This window comes from Haliotis rubra, unplaced genomic scaffold, assembly GCF_003918875.1.
Source record: "Haliotis rubra isolate DU_JTF1 unplaced genomic scaffold, ASM391887v1 Scf18, whole genome shotgun sequence".
Classification (NCBI taxonomy): Eukaryota; Metazoa; Mollusca; class Gastropoda; order Lepetellida; family Haliotidae; genus Haliotis; species Haliotis rubra.
The window spans coordinates 1,866,580-1,890,279 of NW_025765780.1; the positions used below are offsets into that span (position 1 = coordinate 1,866,580).

Below are 23,700 nucleotides of genomic sequence, written 5' to 3' on the forward strand. Positions count from 1 at the left end.
CCAACGGGTCTTTTGTGTATTTCAACTGGACTATCGTCAGAAAACACACTATATGATAACCGCTTGATACTGGATAAGGTTATAACCCGGCTCACAGTAAATGTTATCTCAACTTGCCTTAATTAACATATCAACAGTCAAACAAGCTTAAGTAAGAAATGAGTTAAATGAAAATGATGTAGTTGGCATCATAGCATCATACATCAGGAGATGTTTTCTGAACGCTTTGAATGAGCATCATATTCATTGAAAAATACAAAAACAATTTACTCATCTGAGACAATATTACACATCTTGAAAATTAATATTGATTTTCTACATTTCCCAATGTGTTTCCAGCTGAGAAGAGGATGAATTCACAAAATAGTTTGTGAGTCTTGCCCATTTTCATCAAACATACTCTTGGCAAATGAAAATATGTCGAGGTATGATTTGTAGTATTTGGAAACTGAACGAAACCTGGATATATTTTATCATCTCCACCACTCAGTCAATGAGACAATAACGTGTTAAAAGAAATGTGTGGCTTGGCCATGATGTGTTAGAATAATTATAGGTACTATGAATTCTGGAGTAGAAATGAATTTGCAAGAACCAAACCTCCCACGTTCTTGAAATGTTTTAAATTCCTGCAGAAGAACAAAAAGAGTGAGGTTAAGCTTCTCTGCACCCTCAATTTTGTAAATGTTGATTGCCCTTTATTTCCGAAACACGTGCTAAACATTTTCTAAATGGAAAGTGGGTTTCCACACGATATGTGTGAATGGCTGTTATTTTATTTCAAAATATTATACTGTCTTTAAAAGCTCATCTTCCCCCTAAATGTGGAACAAATTACATTTCTAATTACAAAGCCAATAACTTTCTACACCATATGAATTAGAATGATGTTGTCAAACGCATGTCTCCAAACTATATTATCAGACGGAAATGAAGCCGAATTTAGCTCTTCTACCGGCGACAAATTCGCCACTTTCATTAGTTAACAGTCTATTGCAAAACAGTCATTTCTCCAAGAGGACATCGTTGCTGGGAGACAACATCTTTGGCAGCAAGAAAAGACCGTGCATAGACAAAGGGCAAATTGCTGTACTTATCCTGAACGTGCGAAGTGACACTTTACTGTAATCACTGCATTGACAGTGACAGGTCCAGAATCGGATTTAGTCCACAAGCTCCTAGAAAGTCAGCCGCCAAATATGTTGGTCGATCATCAGCAGTGATGCTTGACGTAAGGAATTGTCTAACAAAATATCATTTATGGTTTTTCTTCAGAGCAAAAGATCAATTACAATGCGAATGGCGACAGTCTCTATGGTACGCTATGCACCACATGGAGGATTACCTGTGTCGGAATTGTTCTGCATAGTGAGGGATCGACACACACAGAGTTTTGGAATTGTGGAACAGAATGATGATGAAGCATATGAACACTGTTTGCGTTTTCATTAACATGGTGTATCAATCATACGCATGAACTTGATCTCCTCATCCAAATTTTACCAGCATAAGATAATTATTGATTTGCAGCACAAAGTTTTTTAGGTTGCATGCGTTTTTGAGAAAGTAGAAGGTAACATGTATTCTTAATATATATTCTTCTGAGTATTTTGCCACTGATTTTTTAACGATAGATAATAGTGTTGCACATAATCACACACTGAGTTTCACTTTGTCAAAGTGTCACTAATATTGAATCCATATTGAAACTAAAGGATCACTCGACTATTATCTAGTGTTTGACATAAAAAATACACGGAACTACATGTCCTTTTCGTCAAAGTCTTTCGAACTATTGAATTTAGCTTCATATACTATCATAATCTATATAATAACTTATATAATCTTTGGACTATACAAGCTAACCATAAACGTGACGTGAGCAGTTGCCACGGGAACAAACACAATATTCGACGTTAAAGAGCAAAAATAATGGTAGATCTTCCACAGTCTCATGATAATGAGACAAGGCAAGGAGACTAAAGCCATACAGATTTACATGTATTTACGCAAAACATGGAGACTCTCGGCATCAGACGCAATATTCTTACATCAAACGCACTATCATGCATTTAAGGGAATCTTTATGGCCTGAAGGTGAAAAGATTCAATTCTTTCCCGCGTCGCTTCAAAGTAAACAGTCATAAATCCCTGGGAGAAAGATATATAAGTTGTTTAGCAGAATTGTTTTAAAAGTGTAATTACACCACATGCACTTTCAGAAAACCATTATGTATTCTGTACAATACTTGCAACTGACAAAAAACAATATTTATGTCAATTCTCCATTTGGATTAAAACAATCAGTTTGATAACTGGGATATAACAGAGATATACTGTCGGATACATCATTTTGTCTAATAACAATAACAATAATTTCTAAAAATCACAAGGACTTCACTTTCAAACTTAAAACTTTAAAACAAAAAATATATTCATTTTAACATTTGTAACAAAGGTTTCCCCGTCCGTTTACCTCGCACCAAGTTACAAGAAAAGAAATACTTTTCTATCGAAAAAATTACTATCAAGAAAGAATATTGTGATGACTTATTTCGCAGAGAAAATTGACAACTATCAGTACGTAAACGTTAGTTCTGCATCTGCACATCCACGTGTACACAGGCCCCTTTCACAAGGCGATCGCATCCGTGAAGATCCGGGTTAGAATTGGTCTTCAGCAACCCATGCTTGTCGTAAGAGGCGACTAACGGGATCGGGTGGTCAGGCTCGCTGAATTGGCTGACACATGTCATCGTACCCTAATTGTGTAGATCGATGCTCGTGCTGACGATCACTGGATTGTCTGGTCCAAACACGATTATTTACAGACCGCCGCCATACTGCTGAGTGTGGAGTTAAACAACAAAGCAAAAACACAAGGTGACCGATGGTTGTGGATAGATGATTCGGTGAGGAAGTGCTGCTAAAAGTCTTCATGTCAGCATCATCTGAGGCACATGTTGGAGACATGACTGCCTCGGTGACATTCCTGTTGATGTTAGAATCACTGTGCTCTCCTTGACCAATAAGGACAACCTTTTGTTCCATGTGAGCTAAAGATACTGTCAGGCCTAGATATGGAACATTTGGGGCTAGCCTTGAGTAAAGGGAGAGTTGAATGTTCCTTAGTTATATAAAAGCTAGGGAGCCTGAGATGGCAAACCCAAGGATTTTATATCTCACAACTCTGTTCGTTTAACATCAACAATATTTATGATGTTAGCATTTCCATGCTTTATTTGCCATATGTTGTCAAAACACTTGCATCAGTAACTTTCCCTTGAGACTTTCCCTTATTTTTTACTTTGAAGCCTAAACCTCTTGCAACTGGCATTGGCTTCTCAGGGTATGTTTGAATGGTTTCCCCTTACCTAGAGCTGAAGGAGAGAATTAGTGTCTGCACCGTTTGCTGTTACATTTAACGCACAATCTGGTTTCACATGCAATCCACATGTAATAAATCCACACTCCCTCGTACAACGTACCCAGGTTGCTTTTGACAATTAATCCTGCTACTTTTCGTAAAGGCAAGTATTCCACACACACATTGGGTTGATACCCTGCCAAGTGGGAGTCGTATACGGTTTCCCACTGTTCTCTGTAGCCCTAAATCACAACAGTTGTTCTGGACTAAAAGCAATAATGGTGAATGTGTTCAGATCAAATGGTAGTATAATTTTCATAATATCATTGTGTCTCCATGCTCCCAATTTGCTTATTGGACTATTTGGATAGTCTTGTATTTTTGCACGGCTGGGGTTACTGATAATTTCTTAGTACTATAAATAATTTTATGACACAAAGCAAGATGTCGTAAATTTCTTTGGAGTAATTTTTAGTGGAAGCAAATGATTGAAGTGCTAGTAAAATATCGAGCGTTGTGGTGACAAGTTTCAACGGCATTCGGCAGCAGCTATATATTTGGACTTATCAGTTAACATATGTTAATAATGCAAGGCCATCACTTTTGATGTTTTCGTTCTTTTCTCAAACGTTTTTATGTTCACACTACATAAATAAGGTTTAGCTGTCAGTTGTTTTTAGAACACCTTTGTGTACCTGCATTGCTATGATTTGATTAATTAACGTCCACGCTGTGGGTATGCTACAAACGAACCATTCGTCATCATCATCTCTCAGTTGCCACTCAGGAACACTCATGACTTGCCAGGTACCGATCGCCCACCTGTGACGTCGCGTCAACCATATCCAGTAGAATCGACATCGGTTCGTATAATTACTATATGAAAAGCACTTAGTTCCAGACTCATGTGCAACCAGTTTAGGGGTACAATTTCCAGCCGCAACGTAATGTGGTTTGCTTCCATGTCTCTATCAATCATGCTTCACTTAATGTAGCATCTGAGGGTCAGAAGGGACGACAAGTAGTATAATGTTCACAGGTCGGTTCTGGTTCATCATTGATAAAAATAGTATGAATAGTATACTTCACCTGGACATCGTCGAGATCACAACTGCAAGATGTAACGTCAAGCTCAGTCAGGCAAATCTTTGGCTGACCTTTCTTGGAACAACTTCAAGGCTTTTATTAATGACCTAGTGTATTTATTACGCCTCTGCCTTGCAAATAAACAAATATGTAATTCAAATGACGAAACAGTTATTAATAATGATAATAATAATAAAGCACGGTCGATGCTTTTAGCAAGTACACATACTTAGTTTCATTATATGGTTATATTTTGTTACATTGTTCACAAGGTCAACATTTCGATAGTGTCATGTTAAGATAAGACTACCAACCTGACCAAAATTTCTTCGTGTTAGCTTTTGCTCAAAATGAAAGTACAGGTCATTGAGTAACAGTTATTAATAAGACAGTAATCAATAGCAGGAAAACCAATTAATATTTAGAATTTTAAATGTGTAAATGAACACAAACCATCATAATACACCACGACGGGAAATAAAGAAGCGGGACTATATATTGACACTGGTGTAGGTAACAGTCGTTCGGAGTACCAAACAAACGTTTGGCCAACTAAGCTTCACTAAATATAAACTTGGGTCATCACGCACTATTGATTATAGGGTAATTGTTATTAATTACACGGTCTTTCACTTCGGTTCCATTAGATGTTGGATTGCCTCATCATGCCGTTTTCAATCGCAAGATCAGATTCCGGTCACCGTATCAATGGCAAACGTGCCCCTGCATCCCGGGAAACGTTAGATTATCTGAAAGTCATTTTTCATACCAACGTGCACGTCATATCGTTCATGTATGGAGTGGAGATGTTGACCGTATCAGAGAACACACTTGGTGAGACTGACAGAGACAGGACTCTCCCTCACATCCACACGAGAACGCAGAGGGACTGCTTAGTGTCCCTCGAGAACACTTGCCTTTAAATATGAAAACAAATGCCGTTCCCGACAAAGCACAAGCATCCTCGACATCATTATGCAGTCTGATTTGGGCTAAGTGTAAAACGTGGTAAAGTGCTATTACTAATTCAGCAATTATCACTAACAGACAAAGTACATTACATGAAAGTACATACATCGTTCCGACGGAAGGTTGGGTTTTGCTCTGGAGGTGTAAATATATTCTAACAAAGTTGTTACGCTTATCTGTTTTAATCATGATAGATCCCAAAGGATAACGGTATCTTTTAAGATAATTATTTGAAATTCTCATTGCAAACATTATACTGTCCTGCTCAGTGTTCTTGAGGCAAATCATGCACATATGTGTTTCACCTCAGTACTAGATGAATCGTCGAAATTTAGCATTTAGACAGCAAGAATACTCTACTGTCTACAAATCTTTTCGACTCTAAATTGATTCAAAACACTGGTTCCATGTCCAGACTGTAAATGGTAAGATGATTTCATCGGAAATGTTATTCAGCCATTTCTCTTCGTGTTTGCCTGCACTGGTTAGCATCAATTAATGCAAGTTCTGTTTATGCCAGACCTTGTGTCTCGAATAATGACTATGACCCTATTTGCAGACTTAATGTTGTAGAAACTTTCAGTCAATAGTCGTTTCTGTTAATTATCAACATCTATGTGGGCAAATGTTGAAATATGATTATTCGTTTTATCATGACTATAGTTTCAAAATGTATTTCAGACACGTACATTTTGTTATTAATTTTAATATAATGATCCTTTTATTAAAGGCTAGAATGAAGCTTCAATACAATAGTGGGGAGAATTGGTATGGCTTGAACGCCCCTTTCAGCAATATTCCAGCTGTGTTACTACAGCTTGATCTTCGAGTAATCGAGTCTGAATCAGACAACCCATTTAGAGTAGAGCAGTCTCTAAAACTGTCTTTAAAATGAATTTATAAGCTACAACTGGGTATGCATGCGCGGCAAACATGGTGCATTTCGTTTTCAGAAAGAACAGATGGCTCGTCATTGTATCGGTGTCATTAGTTTGTGGCAAGGCCAGCAAAGAATGGCTCAGCGATACTCCAGCAAGGGTCACGATCATTGTTCACAAATAAGGACCCGTTAGCGTGAACCACCAACTACCATCTCGACCTTCTCATGCACAAGAAACCTCTAAGTATCCGTTATCATTGATGGGGGTTGGTGTACAAGTAGGTGTCCATCCAAAAACAGAACCTAAGGATTAAACATGGTCGTGTATAACACGCAGTGCCTGTCTCTTTCAGCGGGTAAGTAACTTCAAAGTTTTGTCTTGACCAGTTCGCTCTCCTGGCACGTCTCAAACCTCCGCGATCGTGAGATGAGAACACTCTCGTGGAAACAGACGTGGCACGAGGAACCAGGTTACGGGGGAGAATGACATAGAATGACGTAGCTCTGGCAGAGGTTGTATGTGGTCTTTTGTTGCAGCCGATGAGAGACGCACGGTATATTGGCTGTGATCATGTCCATTCCATACAAGCAAGTATACTCCAAATCTCATTTATATTGTGTTTACAGTGGCGCCAAACTGAACATATACTCCCATGTTCTTGTTGTCCACGTGGTTCCTGTATTTGCATAGAAAGTACAATATCGATACACGTATGTCTCATTACTATCTATCAGCTTTTTTTATCACGACACATGTTCGAAGATCTTCTGTTGTTTTTGCCGAATATAGTTTAATTTCTGTCATTTCTCTGAAATATCTTTATAGATAGTGCTATGTGACTGAAGAGGTTTGTTGTAAATTTATTTGTAGTAACTGTCACTGGCATATTGAAATCACTCTGAAACACTGTTACTGAAGATATTAGCTCACCTAGACTTTTACCCAAAAAATCTCAATGTGTACAGTACCTCTTATTAATGCCACAGGCAATACATACTTTTTTCACTAATTTCGGAATCCGGGTTTATGAACTATCTCTTTCACGGGCGATAAAACGAGGTGCACTCTACCTTTGAAAACAGCTGGTTCTCACGTGTTCTCTTGGATCATCTTCACACCGTCCATCACGTTATGTTGACGTTAATGTGACATTAAATGTCAGGGAATAGTTAATACAATTTCTGTATAGCAGCTTTAAAAATCTGCCCATCAATGACATCCCGATTGGGGGATAAATAACATGTTTTCTGTCATTCAAGCGACAAATAACACCACTATGATTAAACCAGTGGGAGTGGAGTGTGTCCGTACACACCTTTTTCGTCACTGTCCGTTTCTTACTTTAGCTTTTCCATTTTTTTTCAGGCTGTCAAAATCAAAATCAGCTCTCGTTTATTTGTTCCCGCCATCCTCGAACAGATTGCTAACGACTATCTTAATGAGGAATGTTTCTTACTAAGGCTTCCTGTGTGGACACACTGTGCTTTAGACTGACATAGCCATGAGTGCAAACATGTTATTGTGATTGACAGCTCTTCAACGCGAGTGACAGACTAAGTGTTGAGTTCCCGGGGAGGAAGACCAGGAATGACACAACGGAATGAGTTCTTCCATCACACAGACGCTGTATCTGTTTGTCAGATGACATAGTGATTGAGCCATTATTGTTATTGGTTAAGTACCGTATTACCGCTACGCTGACGGGGAGAACTCTCGACTCATCCGCATCCCTAAACGATGTTGTCCTGACAGGGAACATAAGAACGTGCAGCTGAAGTAATACAAACTAGATTACAAACAGTGTGCCATATGTTAGGCTGATGAACCAGTGAGTTATAGAGTGCTTTATCTGGGCAAGTTTGTTTATTGACCTTGATTCTACTTTAGTTTCGTTGAAAAAAGTATTACTGAAATTAAATTAAAATCCAAAAAATAAATTTTACATGCCGTGGTAAAGCTTAGATAATGTAGCTCCGGGATAGAAATGGTCTTCAGCAAGCGATGCTTCTTGTATTAATCGACTAAAGGGATCGGGTGATAAGGCTTCTTGTATTCAGTTGATGTATGTCATCGCATCCCAATTGTGTTGATCGATGATCCAGATGTCAATGCAATCACTGGATTATATGGTCAAGTTCGTTTACTTTCAGACCACTGTCTTGTAACATTTCTGCTGAATAAACACAAACAAACACACTTACAAATTATTCTGACGTAAAGCGCTATAAAAATTATAAGGGACAATGACAATGTGTTGCCTCTAATTAACTCGAAGATCCGAGTTAGAATTGGTTTCCAGCAACCCATGCTTGTCGTACAAGAGGACTAATGGGATCGGGCGGACAGGACTCTTGACGTGGTTGACACATGGCATTGTTGACACATGGCAGCATGGGCGTCCATCGATGCACATGGTGTCGATCACTGAACTGTCCGGTCCACACTCGATTATAATACAGACCACTGTTATTTAACTGGGATATTGCGGCGTTAAACAACAAACAAACAAATCATTTTGGAGTGAGTGAGTGAGTGAGTTATTATTTAACGTCACATCGGCAATATTTCAGCCATATCGTGACGAGAACATATGTGACATTGAAATAGAATAGATGTATATTATAAAAACCTGTCGACGAAGGACAGTAAAACAACTAGAATATCCCAATTACAACTAAAACTAGTGTGGAAAATTAAAACTAATAGCACTATGTGGACAATACAATATAAAAACTGGCTATAAATCGCTAACAACTGAAGGTAGATCACCAAACTAGGGACCTTGGGGACTTACAGTACTTTTGCTACCTGCATGGACCCTAGTTGGATTTATATCATCCCTTCAGCCGCTGGCGATTGAAGTCAAACTTAGCCAAAATTAAAATGACAAAATTACCACATTTAAAACAGCTGGCAAATTTAAATTTCCTTTGAATGTTTGGGGACTTACGTACCCTCTCAGGAGGGCAATAATTTTACGCTACTTCAACCCCCTTTGAGGGTACAGTCACAAATCATTTTGGAAAGCCTACAGTATCACACAGTTCATTCATTCAGGTCCTTGCACACACATTGAAGAACGACATCTGACTGTGCAGCAGAATTACGTGGTGGATTCTTGCACCATGCACAGATGCATACCAAACAATATGTTCAACGTTCCATGATGCGATGTTTGCTCCACAAGACGTCGGTAGTTGAATACGGAACATGAAACGACTCCGACACAACAGCATGACAACACCAGGATCGTTCCCTACTTGATCTTGTTGCAAGCTCACATTGGATACGCGAGCAACCTTTACATGCACGTTAAGATGATTCACGTTGCACGTTGGAGGTATGCGATATGTTGTAATTTTTGTAAAGATTTCAAAGGCGTAATTCGACTCTTGCTCAGATGTTCGATAATATACTGAACAGCAAAAGAAACGCAAGTCTGGCTTTTTTGTCAAGTTCTTGAATAGAAGACAACCCAAATTATGTCTAATCATATATTCTATAGAAAACACTGTCAATGTAACAGCTAAAAGTTGTTGTTGACATTGAATTGCAATAAGTTCAAATTGATCACAGTCCGTCAAATGGAGATACCCCTGAACGCGAAAAGTGACAGTCTCTTTAGTAGCGCGTATAGCCACCTTGAGCCGTGCAACGTCGCCTCATTGAGTTCACTAGAGTTTGAAAGAATCCCTGAGGCAACTGGTTCCGCTTAAACACCAATCTCTATTCCAACTGTGCAAGTGTGAGTGGCTGTCTACCTGCAGCAATCCTCCGTCCAATTTCGTCCAAGAATGTTCAATGGGAGCCATATCCGGGGAAAGAGACGTTAATGTTGTCCTGAGCCAGATAATCCATCGACACCCTTGCTGTGTGAGGGCTGCAAACGTCGCTGGCGTTGTTGACGTGCCAAAATTGGCCCCACGTATGTCCAAAGACGACGCCTAATCCTATCGCTTGGCACTGCTCCCCTTGACCCAAGAACAAAGGCTGCTGTTACTGTTGCTGCTTGAGTTCGGTTCCTTAGATGAGTGACCCGGATGAACCGATCTTGCGCATGAGTTGTCAGTCGTTGCCGTCCGGTACGGGGACGATCAGCAGCAACCCGCTTTGCTGATGACGTTGAGCAAGTCGTGTAATGGTGGTAAGATGACAGCCCAATTGTCTAGCTACAACGGTTGCAGTGGTACCTCCGTGCAACTTTCCAATGGCCATTCCTCTCTGCTTAGTCGTTAGTCTAGGCATCGTTTGTGTGGCGTGTACACCTCCTAGCGTCAATACTGAACTGTTTTTTGACACAAACCTTTATAAAGGATACCTCAGAGTGAAATGCATGCTTTTCATCCATAACCGTCGATGCACGTGCTAAAATTATGGTTTTGCTACACTGTTGGTGTGTTTGTGCGAATATTACGTATGGACGTCAAATTGCATGACATCATCTCATCTGGGATCGTTACGTCACTTTACCATGAACGTTCCATAAACATGAACGCTTACCTTCATGAGATTTCATTTTTTCGAAACTTGCGTTTCTTTTGCTGTTCAGTAGTTACAACATTCAAGATCTCAGAAAAACTTTCACAATGTTGTATGGTAAACTTGGAGGAAATGTCAAAAGTTGACGCATCAGTAGCAAAAACGATGTCCAATGTAGTTCCCCATTTTCACTTGTACCATACGTTTCCGATTTTTTCACCAACTAAGCAGCCTTTGCATGTGTTGGTGACTTGTGCCACTGGCGGGGTACACTCACCTTTTCGCGAACAACTTGTATCATCACTATTTTAATCATGATTCATAAACACATAGTCATAGATTTAGTTGTACAATGAAAGGGTTGTGTCGCTTTTATTTATTGGTAAGTGGCCTGATACGTGTTACTGTGAGTGAGATATTGTGTATTGGTAAATGGTCTTGTGTAGGTTATATTTCAAAGGACATGTTGTGTAGAAGTGAATTATCTGTTGGAGGATGTTTAGTAACTGACATGTTATTAAGACGAACCGGGCCTGATTAGGGATAATTAGTGTCACCGGTCGCAAAACAAGGCTTCGACCGTAACGCCTTCCCCTCTTACCGCAGTCCGATGGTCATCATCACGATTCTTTTTTATTGTGTGATGCTCGATTCTGATTGGCTGAGAGCTCATCAAAACCGTACTTAAAGGTCACATGCAACGTAAAACACAACTTTGCAGATTCTGATACCTTTCGGTATGGACTTACCGAAACAAATCATCAAAAATGCAAATTCAACTTATAAAGTTGAAAAATAACGCGATGAAAAAAAACGCGCGAAATCGGAGTTCAAACGATTCACTAATTTTCCCCCGACTTTTCTGGGGAAAACGGGTTTCAACAGCTGGGCTGCGCTCATAGCACATGCGCAGTGAAATAGGTTCGCGCAACTTGGAAGCGGGCTGTCCGGTGAATACTCGGTGATAGCTTTGGTGTGAGCTATCTTCCTAATGTTTTGTTGATATCTCACAGGCGCGAGCTTTTTATATGTTATGACAGTAAATAAACTGTTTATATATAATTTCATTTGTCTATTTCACCACACGTTCTTCTTACTGAGTCACTTTCTCAGTTCGATACTTAAAAGCAATGTCATTATTTAGCGTTGACAGAATTTCTAACTGTGATATAGATATGTTGTTGTCACAGACAAAACTCAATGTCTTGTTTTATTGACACCTGTGTGTCTGCCTGCCTGTCTGCTAATGACAATATTCAATACACAACTGCGATCACTGACCACATGCAATTTGAACTTAACACCAATCAGGCTATACACCATAAACAAAACGCATTGATTTATGGCCCGAGTTCGGTCTCTGTCACATTATGTAATTACACAGACAGGCAGGTGTGATACTTGAACACATGACATGTTATGATGTTTGTTGATTGCAAAATGTTATACACAAAAAATGAGCATGTATTTGCAAAACCCAACATCTCTATATATACACACACAATGAGCCGTGAGGGCTTCTGCAAATGAACCAGCCGTTACACTTGAGTGCACACCCACCCGCTCTGACTGACTTGATTTGCGATTGTACGCTTATAATTTTGTTTATATGTTTTTTCATAACCAGCAATGTATATTATATGTCATGAATAAGTGATTATTGTGTTTTAATTATGTTTGATTTTTTGGTTGCATGTGACCTTTAAATGGCAGTTTAAGACCGCTAATTAAAGTAACCGATTCACCGTGTATGAATACAACGAACTCGTTGACCCTATTGTTTGTAAACAAACATGTCGGACATCGGCAATTTCTATCTCGGCAGCATCTTTGGTGTCACCCTAATCCCAGTGAAGAAACTACGAAGCTGGAACATCCGTCAGCGGCGCAAAAGCATCAGTATATTCAAACCGGGTCCAGATATCTGTGTGTTGACGTCGACAACACACGTCGGCCCTCACGTCCTAACCTGACCGCTTCCGTCCCGGCCGTAATGCCCAGTCCTTACACTTCCCATGTATCCCACATAAAACGTGGCATGTCTGGTCTTTTCCAAATTGGGAATAGTAGGGTGGTTATCAACAATTATTTCCGTGAATAAAGTTAGCGGCGACTAAACTTGGCGAGCAAATACAAGCATACTGGTTCCTGAAATAAAGCATTTATGTTGTTGAAAATGTCTTATTTTGTTCATTACACAACCTGTCCATCAACGGGACGATTTCCAGGAAAAAGGCCCCTTCGCGCCTTATGTTATTGCGCGCCAAACAGTTCGGTTTTAAAACGCTTATTAGTCGTGCTAGAATGAAGATAAAAGCTATTCTGTTTTCAATTTTGCGGTCCTTTATCGTTGATTTAAGACCGCTAAATGTTTAATTTAAAACCTCACGCTAACAGAGTAGCTTTATCTTCTAATTTTCCCATGAAACTGCATATTTCTATCATGCATCGTTGTGGTCGTTCCGTATGGGCATGTGAGTATTTTCATGACTGGAGGATTTTCAGTAACAGTAACGGCCTGGTGTTGTGTAAATATTCCAAGTGCATTTAGGTCAGTTTTGCCACCGTGTGATCTCTACATATCAGGCTGTAAATCTTTATTGGTACCTTTAAGTAGCTTATGTTCCGTTCTATAATTCGGTACATACATCACGTTCTTATCATCACAATTGATCACTAAATGTTGACAGTCACTGACTTCTCGTGTCGAGATTTAGTTTCGCGAATGTGTTTAAGAGGCGATTTTGATCTTATACTGATTAACCTCTAGTGGCAATCAACTAAACTTATTGGCTAGATTTTTTGGGTATTTTCGTATTTGATACCCCTTATTTCTGGTATTCCATGGATTACCACTTTTCTCTGGATTGCTTTCTTTATGTCAAGTACATTTTTGTTCTTACGACGCAAGTTACTCCGTTGGTCAAGGACCTTTAGTTGGAATCAGGCAATTCTTTTTTCAGCCCAAGAAACGTTTCTTTCTGTACGAGTCTGCTTTATTGAGGCGTGTTCGACTGATCTGAATTGTCCAAGAGAAAGATGTGTGGGGTTGTATCTCAGCGCTCATTTCTCCCTAATTACCCATGCCGAGGCTACTCGCTTTTCAGAGCGTTAAGTTAATTAGCTCCCAAGTGATAATGAGTAACAGCCGATTTAATTGATTGTCTATGCTTCAGTTTCTTGAATGTCCTACACTTACATTCAACACAGATTCACAGCAGGAGGAAATACAGCATCTCACATATTGATCCCAGAAGACTGTTTGCCGTTCATTTTAGACAAAATGCCCTATATGTTTTTGAAGACGGAGATTTAATTATACACATCTTCGTCACGATTCGTGACAAAAATTGTTGAAAACCTTTGTTTCAAAGAGTATCATTTGTCCGAGTTTTGAGAGGAACAGTACAAATGTTGTCAGTGACTCTGTTCATCTGAATATATATTTCAACGGCCTGGAAGCAGAACACTGACCTACCTTTTCCAGGCGCCTCAGTCGACTGCTGGGCAGTACAGTAAACTGACCACTCTTGTCTTGTGTGTAAACAGAGAGGTATCCTACTTCCAGTTATGTTTGTATTGTGTGCCTGTGATCTAATTTACATGCCTGGGCAACATTGTGTGTTTTTGAAAGTAGAGTCTACTGAAAATACTCCTATGACTGAATAATTAGATTACTGCCGTATTTTTGGTAATATTTTCATGTAACCTCCGCCACTAATACATGCGTCCTGAATATATTTAGTTTACAATTTGAAAAATTATGATATTACAAATCTAAAATAATTTCTCTACGTTCATGTTTGAGAACCTTGACAACCAATGCAGAAACTGTACTGTATACCACCCTGTTACAAAACATGCCACTGCGTTATTCCAACATAAACATGAGTGAGGACGGAACGGTGATGGCTCCAATTGGATGTAACAAACTGAATAAAGATGGCTCCAAATGGGTGTGACAAACTGAATAAAGATGGCTCCAAATGGATGTGACAAACTGAATAAAGATGGCTCCAATTGGATGTGAATAAAGATGGCTCCAAATGGATGTGACAAACTGAATAAAGATGGCTCCAAATGGGTGTGACAAACTGAATAAAGATGGCTCCAATTGGATGTGACAAACTGAATAAAGATGGCTCCAAATGGGTGTGACAAACTGAATAAAGATGGCTCCAAATGGATGTGACAAACTGAATAAAGATGGCTCCAAATGGGTGTGACAAACTGAATAAAGATGGCTCCAAATGGGTGTGACAAACTGAATAAAGATGGCTCCAATTGGATGTGACAAACTGAATAAAGATGGCTCCAAATGGATGTGACAAACTGAATAAAGATGGCTCCAAATGGATGTGATAAACTGAATAAAGATGGCTCCAAATGGATGTGACAAACTGAATAAAGATGGCTCCAAATGGGTGTGACAAACTGAATAAAGATGGCTCCAATTGGATGTGACAAACTGAATAAAGATGGCTCCAAATGGATGTGACAAACTGAATAAAGATGGCTCCAAATGGGTGTGACAAACTGAATAAAGATGGCTCCAAATCGATGTGACAAACTGAATAAAGATGGCTCCAATTGGATGTAACAAACTGAATAAAGATGGCTCCAAATGGGTGTGACAAACTGAATAAAGGCTCCAAATGGCTGACAAACTGAATAAAATGGATGTGACAAACTGAATAAAGATGGCTCCAAATGGATGTGACAAACTGAATAAAGATGGCTCCAAATGGGTGTGACAAACTGAATAAAGATGGCTCCAAATGGATGTGACAAACTGAATAAAGATGGCTCCAAATGGATGTGACAAACTGAATAAAGATGGCTCCAAATGGATGTGACAAACTGAATAAAGATGGCTCCAAATGGATGTGACAAACTGAATAAAGATGGCTCCAATTGGATGTAACAAACTGAATAAAGATGGCTCCAAATGGGTGTGACAAACTGAATAAAGATGGCTCCAAATGGATGTGACAAACTGAATAAAGATGGCTCCAAATGGATGTGACAAACTGAATAAAGATGGCTCCAAATGGATGTGACAAACTGAATAAAGATGGCTCCAAATGGATGTGAATAAAGATGGCTCCAAATGGATGTGACAAACTGAATAAAGATGGCTCCAAATGGATGGCTCACAGACGGCTTCAAACTGATATGACAATGCATTCAGCAGGCACTAAGTGAATGTGATTCCTTAAATTTTCGCTTTCATTTAAGACACTATCCAGTCATCACCAAGACACCGAATACACACACTAATTCATTCTTGGAAACTAGAAAGCCGTTGGGTGCAACATACATTTATTCACTTCGAATTCGAAATCTATCACCCATTCCAAAATTTCATTTCCGCGCTACACATTGGCTGACGCAGAACACCGCATTACAAGGCTGTTATCTCGCTGTCGTTTAACACACTAGCCACAACAAATGCAAATATAATAACATAAACGATATGCAGATGACTCTATTGATCTGAACACGTACTAGTTGGACGTCATTCCTGTAATTACAACGTGAGTTTTCTTCCGGTTGTACATGATGGGTCTTAAAAGATAACAACCATCTGTATACTTTGTCCGTCTTTTGTACTGACATGAATAGTTATGAGACGCATATTTTTACAGGAATCTCTGCGTACCAGATATTGGCCATACTTCCTAGGATATCATGCAAGCTTTATAGTCAATGACTGCGTGTTGTTTTACATCGCTTTAACAACATTCCAGGAATATGCGAACAGAGAATGTTTGTAATCGAACCCGAGTCCTTGCGTGACAAGCAAACGTTTTACCGTCTTGATTACTTCCAACTTCATCACAAGCTTTACACGTAATCAATATCTGATATATAGACATGCATGTTGACAAATTGTCTTGTACGTGTAAAATACAAAACAAATTAATCATTTGGTGTTTGAGGTAAAATAGCTATGAAAATGATATAAACGAATCCGAAACCGAGGGCATGCGGTGTTCGCTGAAAGAGGAATACAGTCTGGCATAGTTTGCAATAAAGAATGATAAGAATATATTTGTTGCCTAACCCAACGCAGAAGCGCTCGGTTTGGGTGTAGATGCTAACACCGTTATCAAGTTGTACTGCTTGATAACGGTGTTAGTACCTACACCGAAACGTCGCACTGATTGCAAAAAAAGGAGTAACTTGAATATCCATATAACCTGGTTTTCCTTCATCTTTACAACTTCTAAGATGTCCCTCCAAGAAGTTCTGCTCCTGACCAGTCAATCCAGTGATGGACTACACAATCAAGTGATGGACTCGACGATCCAGTGCCATGTACCATGCTTGTCTTGTACAGAGTTGGTCATGAACTTGTCAAGGTTATACAACTACGATATTTGGCAGTGCTGTAGGTACGTTTATTCAACCCCTGACTCCAAATGGCCAACATCTGCTTGTGACATTGAAAACGAACACATAGTTTGGTGTGATCTCCACAGGGTATATCAGTACTGATAAGGGTTCATCCATTCTTTGGCTCATGCATGTAGTAAAAGTAATGTAAGTCTCCATGATCCCTAGTATGGTGATCTACCTTCAGTTGTTGGCGATCTATAGCCCGATTTTATATTGTGATGTTTTGAAATGATTTAACATTTTACACTAAATTCAAACTAGTTTTAATCGAATTGTCATATTCTAGTCGTTATACTGTCCTTCGCTGGCAGGTTTTTAAATAAGTATACATATGTTTATTCTTAGTACATAACTTTTTGTCGTCACAATATGGCTGAAATATTGCCGATGTGACGTTAAATATTAACTCACTCACTCACTCCTCCATTCTTAAGAAAGAGGCCACTGTGCCGTTTAACATAACTCGTACATCATTCCCTCTCATGGTAAATGCTAAATTCACTTATAGCATATGTGATTTCTACGGAAGGGGTTTCGAACTACCAGTTTCTAATGGGTGTGATACACACGCCACTGCTGGTGTATGAGTGTGTCTGATGCTGACTTCATATCGAATGACGAGACTTTGGAAGCGGCAATAAAATATGTCCAGATACTTTGAGCAGCGAACACAACGAGGAAGCAACATTTCGCATTTCAATGACATTCCACACGACCTAAAAAGGTAAAATACCATTACAAATTCTTGAAATTACATAGGATATGGGGAATGGGGACATGGGGAATAAAATAGAAGCTGACTGACTTCGATGGTGACTTCAATGGGCTTAGATAGTCCCGCCGTTCAGTTAACTGACAGAAACGGGGTTTCAACTCGTTTTTAGTCACGAGGAAGGACTTGTTCCTACGGAAAACCTGCACAATATCCCTTTGTGATTTGGTTGCCACATAGTCTTTGTTAGCACACATGTAGACTTCTACTATGCATGTGTTATACACATGTAAGGCAGGTGGTACCATATGTTTACATGTATCTCTCACCTCTAACGGTGTCTGTTACAATATCCTGAGTATCTACGTAGCCTTGTACACAGGGTTGGTTTAACGCCTGTATTCGAACCGAGCCTTCAATTGGCTCTCTCATTACAACATGCTGGAACTTCCAAGAACATGTACCATATCCTCGCGGGCACGTTCTGTGGGGACTATTCGGTCCCATTCAGAGATCCTAGAACTCGAGTGCCTATTGACATATTTATTCCTTGGATTGCGCAATTCCGACAAGGTTACCTCGATGATGGATCACACCGTCTCCCTGCACGGATGGCACTGTTACAGGGCGCTATGTCCCACAGTGCTGAACCTTCAGTGAGTAGCGTGGTGTAGTGCCTGGATCATCCAACACCTCAACATGGCAAAACTTCGTCTGAAGATCACAAAGTTAAAGATAATGAGAAAGCGGTTTGTTTTGTCTGGAAGCTATTATCACTCGAACAATTACCGACAGACGTAAACAAGTTACGTCAAGGATTTTTCTATTCAGACCTTATCTGTGGTCTTCAGTTGCTCAGTGCAGTTTGTTTTGTTTGTATGTTTGCTTTGTTTGTTTTTTAACGAAGAACGCAGTAACATTCCAACTATATGACGGCATTCTGTAAGCAGGTCTGGACCAGACAATCCAGTGATTAAGACCACGCACATCGACCTATCGACGCCGATGCGATGACAGCATCAACCAAGTCAGCGACCACGACCACCCTGCCCCGTTAGTTGCAAATCACAAGTATGGGTTGCTGAAGACCAATTACAACCCAGATCTTCATAAACTGCTCTAGCACTAACCGACGTGGGCTGTGTTTGAGGAATGCTTTCAATATCAACCCGTTCACCTGAATCAATACATATGTGTTTCAGCATATTTTCACTGCACACCACACCGCCAGCCATGCCCCTATATATTTACACAACATGAAAAGACTGTGATAATGCGTTCAATCAATCTGGAACACTATCATATTACAGATGCGGTTCATCACCGAGTCTAACTACAATAAACTTCAAGCGTAAAACTACACGTCTGAGACCTTTACCATTTCTTCGAACGACGTGAGCACGTATAGAGTGCCGAAAGCAAGGATCATACTCATGGCAAATCTGTGAAAGAATATTTGTATCCAAGTGTGACTAAGGTAGACAACTGTTGACAGCAAATTACGATATTAACGAACATCATCGGATAAATTCATCTTGATATCTCACAACCAGAATTGACAATAAAGACGGGTTGTTCAAAGCTTTCACTCAGGTGGCCCATTTACCGTTACCAGGTTATGTATGACGTAAGCAGGCAAGGCCACAATGGGAACCAATATCGCTTAGTAATAAGCAGACTCAGGTTTTGGATTTATTACTTCGCCAGATCGTTTTGTTGAAGTAAGCCGATGAAAGACCTCTTCCTTTAAAAGGTTATTGTAGTTTACCTTTCCTCCCAGTAACGCATTTCCCACTGGAAGTTATTTATAATTAGTCTCTTGTAACTGAACTATAATATCAAATACTGAAAAATAGCAAGAGTGCGGCGTTAAACAAACAAACGAAAAGGAAGGAAGTTTCGATTTTGATTGGTTTGAAGTAAGGAAATTACTATTTACCGTTGAGAGGAATGTTTTGTTTTTGTTTTTATATTTTTCATTAGAACTTGAATAGAAAGTTTAATTTCAGCAACCGCTATAATCATGTTAAGTGACAGGTCAATATCGGCTGCATGCAATGTGATCATTTCGTGTGACTAAAATAACTCCGATTCAAATTGTGTTCATGATTTAGCCATCAAATCTCCAAGGAATGTCAAGCATTTCGCGACAACATTGTTATCTGAGTGCCTTCACAAATTCAAGGCAATTCTTTCAAATACACCACGCTGAGAAAAGATCCCCACATCTACCATTAAAACTATTTGACTGTCCTTTCAACTACAGTATGAACAAGTGTTACCAATGCTCTCTCCTTGGGTCGACAGTTTGAGGGAGTAGCGTTGTTGTTAGCGGGGAGGTTCTTGCAGGACGACTCTTGAAGAGTGATGTCCATACGGTACATTATCCCCATCACCGCCTGCAGGGTGAAACATATACAAACCAGATGATAATCACAAAGTACAAAGGATAAGTATTAATATGACTATATGTACATATTATATTAATATTTTTAAACATAACAATGTACGCGTAACTACCAACTCCGTGTGTGCTTCAAACAGTGTTCAAGTTTTGTAACTTGGAGTCTTCCTTATTCAAGAGGAAAGCTTGATGTGACCCAGATCAGTAGAAAGCTTGATGTGACCCAGATCAGTAGAAAGCGTGATGTGACCCGCTGTGACGCAGATTTTTGTTGTATTCATCGGTTTTCTGATAGGGTGGTTCCCAACGTGTATATTTGTGTTGGTGTGTCTTTGACGGGGTAGGTACATGGAGGTGAGTGTTTGTGGTTGTGGTATGGGGGTGGGAATGGAGAAGTTGTTTTGGTTGTCAAGCAAATAAGTCAAGAATCTCTTCTACTAAATCGTTTTTGTAAATTATTTGTTTTAAATAGAGCCATCCTTCCATCAATTTACCTCTATTGTTGCATTCTGAATGTTGGTTAGCGTAAACCATTGTGTTGAGGTAGCATGAGAGTTTATTTCGTTGGCGGCAAAGTTGGCAGCATGTCGAACAAACGCAGTGACCTTGGTTGGCAATTCCCCCATGGGAACTTGACATATCCCTGCAGTGAAATCCATGTGAATTAAAACCATTCATAATGTAGAGAGGAAGAATGCCTTTGCAAAACACGTACTCATGTCACGCACAGAATAATACACTGTCTCGACAAAAAATGTTTTACTTTAATGATGTCTTGTAAAATGGATGTAACATTTGATTTGAATTGTGTCCCTCTTGTTTTTGCCACAAACTAATAATTCATACTCCTCTTCCATAATTTCACAACGTCGTTTTCAAACGGCATCGGTGACATGTTACAATTTAACCGTCTCCTACGCATATGGTAACTTTGACAACTGTGCATTCGTGAATATTTACATATTTTAGAATTGTTACAAGGCGTCTTTGAATATGTCATATTCGTGAGCTGTTTTTAATCAAAACAGTATTTCATAGACATATTCGTTGACTGGGTCGTCATGACCTTCGTCATAGTGACAAATGGTGCCAGGCCTGTAAATAGGTCTGTTATGTACAATAGTTACATAACTGAGTTACCACGTACAGGTAAGCATTATGTAACATCTGCCATGTGCATCAGACCGGCTCTGTCAAACACAAAGATCACATCTCAGTTATGAATATCCTATTATATTTGGTAGGTACAAAGTCCCGTCAGGCGCAGCATGTGTACGCTGGCGGTTGAGGTCAGATAGTATAGATACACAGTTTGTTAATATTCCTTGTTTTCGCCGGTGCCAAATATTCTGACATTGTGATGGGTATGCTTACCTAAGGACCAGAGACAGAAGACGAACAATATTACACCAGTCTTCATTATCATCTTGACTCGCAGATCTCGGTGTGTAAGAAGACTTGAGTAAGGTTCCCGTGGACACGTGAAGTGCAGGCCGTGTTCTAGATAACGGAGATAAGGTGTTATGCCTCAGAACGTCACTGTCTTATCATTAACCTCTACTGACGGCGCTAGCTGTGCACGTCCACGATGGTTACACATAACAAACCTTTGCAATGGTTACATTAATTTTATGATTTATCTGTCACAACCTTCGAAGTGTTGCTTTGGCTGGTTGATGCTTTACGCCGCACTCAGCAATATCCCAGCTATATGACGGAGGTTTTTAAATAATCGAATCTGGACCAGACAATCCAGTGATGAACAGTATGAGCATCGATCTACTCAAAAGGGGTACGATGACATATGCCAACTAAATCAGCGAGCCTGACCACACGAGCCCGTTAGTCATCTCCTACGACTTTCGATGTAGCAACATGTTAATCATTGTTGATCCTCACCACTAGCAAATTAAGCCATATGTCAGATTATTTTCTGGGGAAAAGTCTAAACAACAAGAAAAGAAAAGACAACAGATATGTGAGAAAGATTTTGTCTTTCCAGATGATCTGGAGCAAATGCATCTCTCACATAACGTATTGCCACTGTCGAATCATCTTCTTATCCTTCACTGGACTTGACGTGTTTTCGTTCGTATATTCAGTGTCCACACGTTGTTGTATATTCTGTACACGGGGTTAATCTGAAGAATGAAGAAATCTTTGCGTTATGCAAAGTGGCGGTAACGACCTATGTATTGACATGCCATTGGAAATGCGATGGATGATAGATACTAGGGCACTAGTTTGGTGGATTGTTTAAACAGAGACCATATGGACAGAAGGTCCGAACTAACCCAAACATTCGCATGAACGCACCACTTGAAAAACGGTGGATAGCCGTGCGTGAACCACGTTTTGTTTTTCGATAGAGCAGCCACACTGTCGGCGACTGTCTCTTATAGTGCCAAATCAGGGCATAATTGTAAGAAGTCAAATAAGGACTTCAGTTGGACCATATGGTGGTTTCGGTGGTCACATAAGGACCGTGTCGTGTTATGTCAAATTAGGACATATTGCTGTATATAGTACCGTTGAAATAGTTCGTTGGTTCATGTTTCTGTAAGTAAAACTATACTGAACTTTGAAAATTGTTGAGTTATTTTTAAGTCTTCCACGGCTTTTAAGTCTTGACACCATATAATAGATTATGATTTACTATATGGTATCTGGTATAAAGGAGTGCAGTGTACGTCAGGGCATTAGTGCGTTGAAATATATCTTTCCAAAATATATCATGTTAGATAGAAATATATACATATATATGTTAGATAGACAGAGTGTGTGAGTGCGTGTGTGTGTGTTTAGTCAGGACACTTGTTTATGTGATATAAACTAGCACCTAACATAGCAAGATTTCCTTAACACGTCGAACGGTACAGCTGTTCACGACATGCACGATATTACATGTATAGAAATACACAGGAGGTGTTGTATATGTAGCTAATATGAAGATTTTAATTTTATTAAAGCAAGCCTACCGATCATGTATTGAGCTGCAATATTGAAACATGTTACATGGGTTTCCTAGATATCTTGCACAATTTGGCGGGCTTTAGTCCCTTGAATTACTGATAACTGACTTCGATTCTGCGGTAACCTACTCTTCAGCATTGGCATGGGGAATATGGAGCGTCGTTCTTTTAGCACAGAGGTCAATAACCACAGAAAATTGATGACTGGTTTCATGCCGTTGGAGCGGAAGCTGCCTCATCATATTCAACAGTTAAACGTAGGGGGAAGTATCTCCAGCATGAGAGAGATTGAACGGCATCGCAAAGGAAAACACAGATATCGTTTACAACCTTGTCCTTAGCAACAGGCGTGGTACACTCCGTGAGTTGTGGATCAAATGACACACTCTGTGATAAAAATCTACATATGTCAAAGGTTTGTAACCGAT

General features: G+C 39.6%; 1 protein-coding gene across 1 annotated transcript; it reads right to left on the reverse strand.

The window, feature by feature from the left end:
- Positions 1-18,424: 18,424 nt before the first annotated feature.
- LOC124273336 lies at positions 18,425-21,807 on the reverse strand. The gene is made up of 4 exons (XM_046708574.1): positions 21,675-21,807; positions 20,795-20,943; positions 20,179-20,295; positions 18,425-18,610 (listed from the first exon to the last, which is right to left on the reverse strand). Exons 1-4 carry the CDS (start codon positions 21,724-21,726, stop codon positions 18,527-18,529), a joined length of 402 nt encoding a protein of 133 aa, XP_046564530.1. The 5' UTR covers positions 21,727-21,807; the 3' UTR covers positions 18,425-18,526.
- Positions 21,808-23,700: the final 1,893 nt, after the last annotated feature.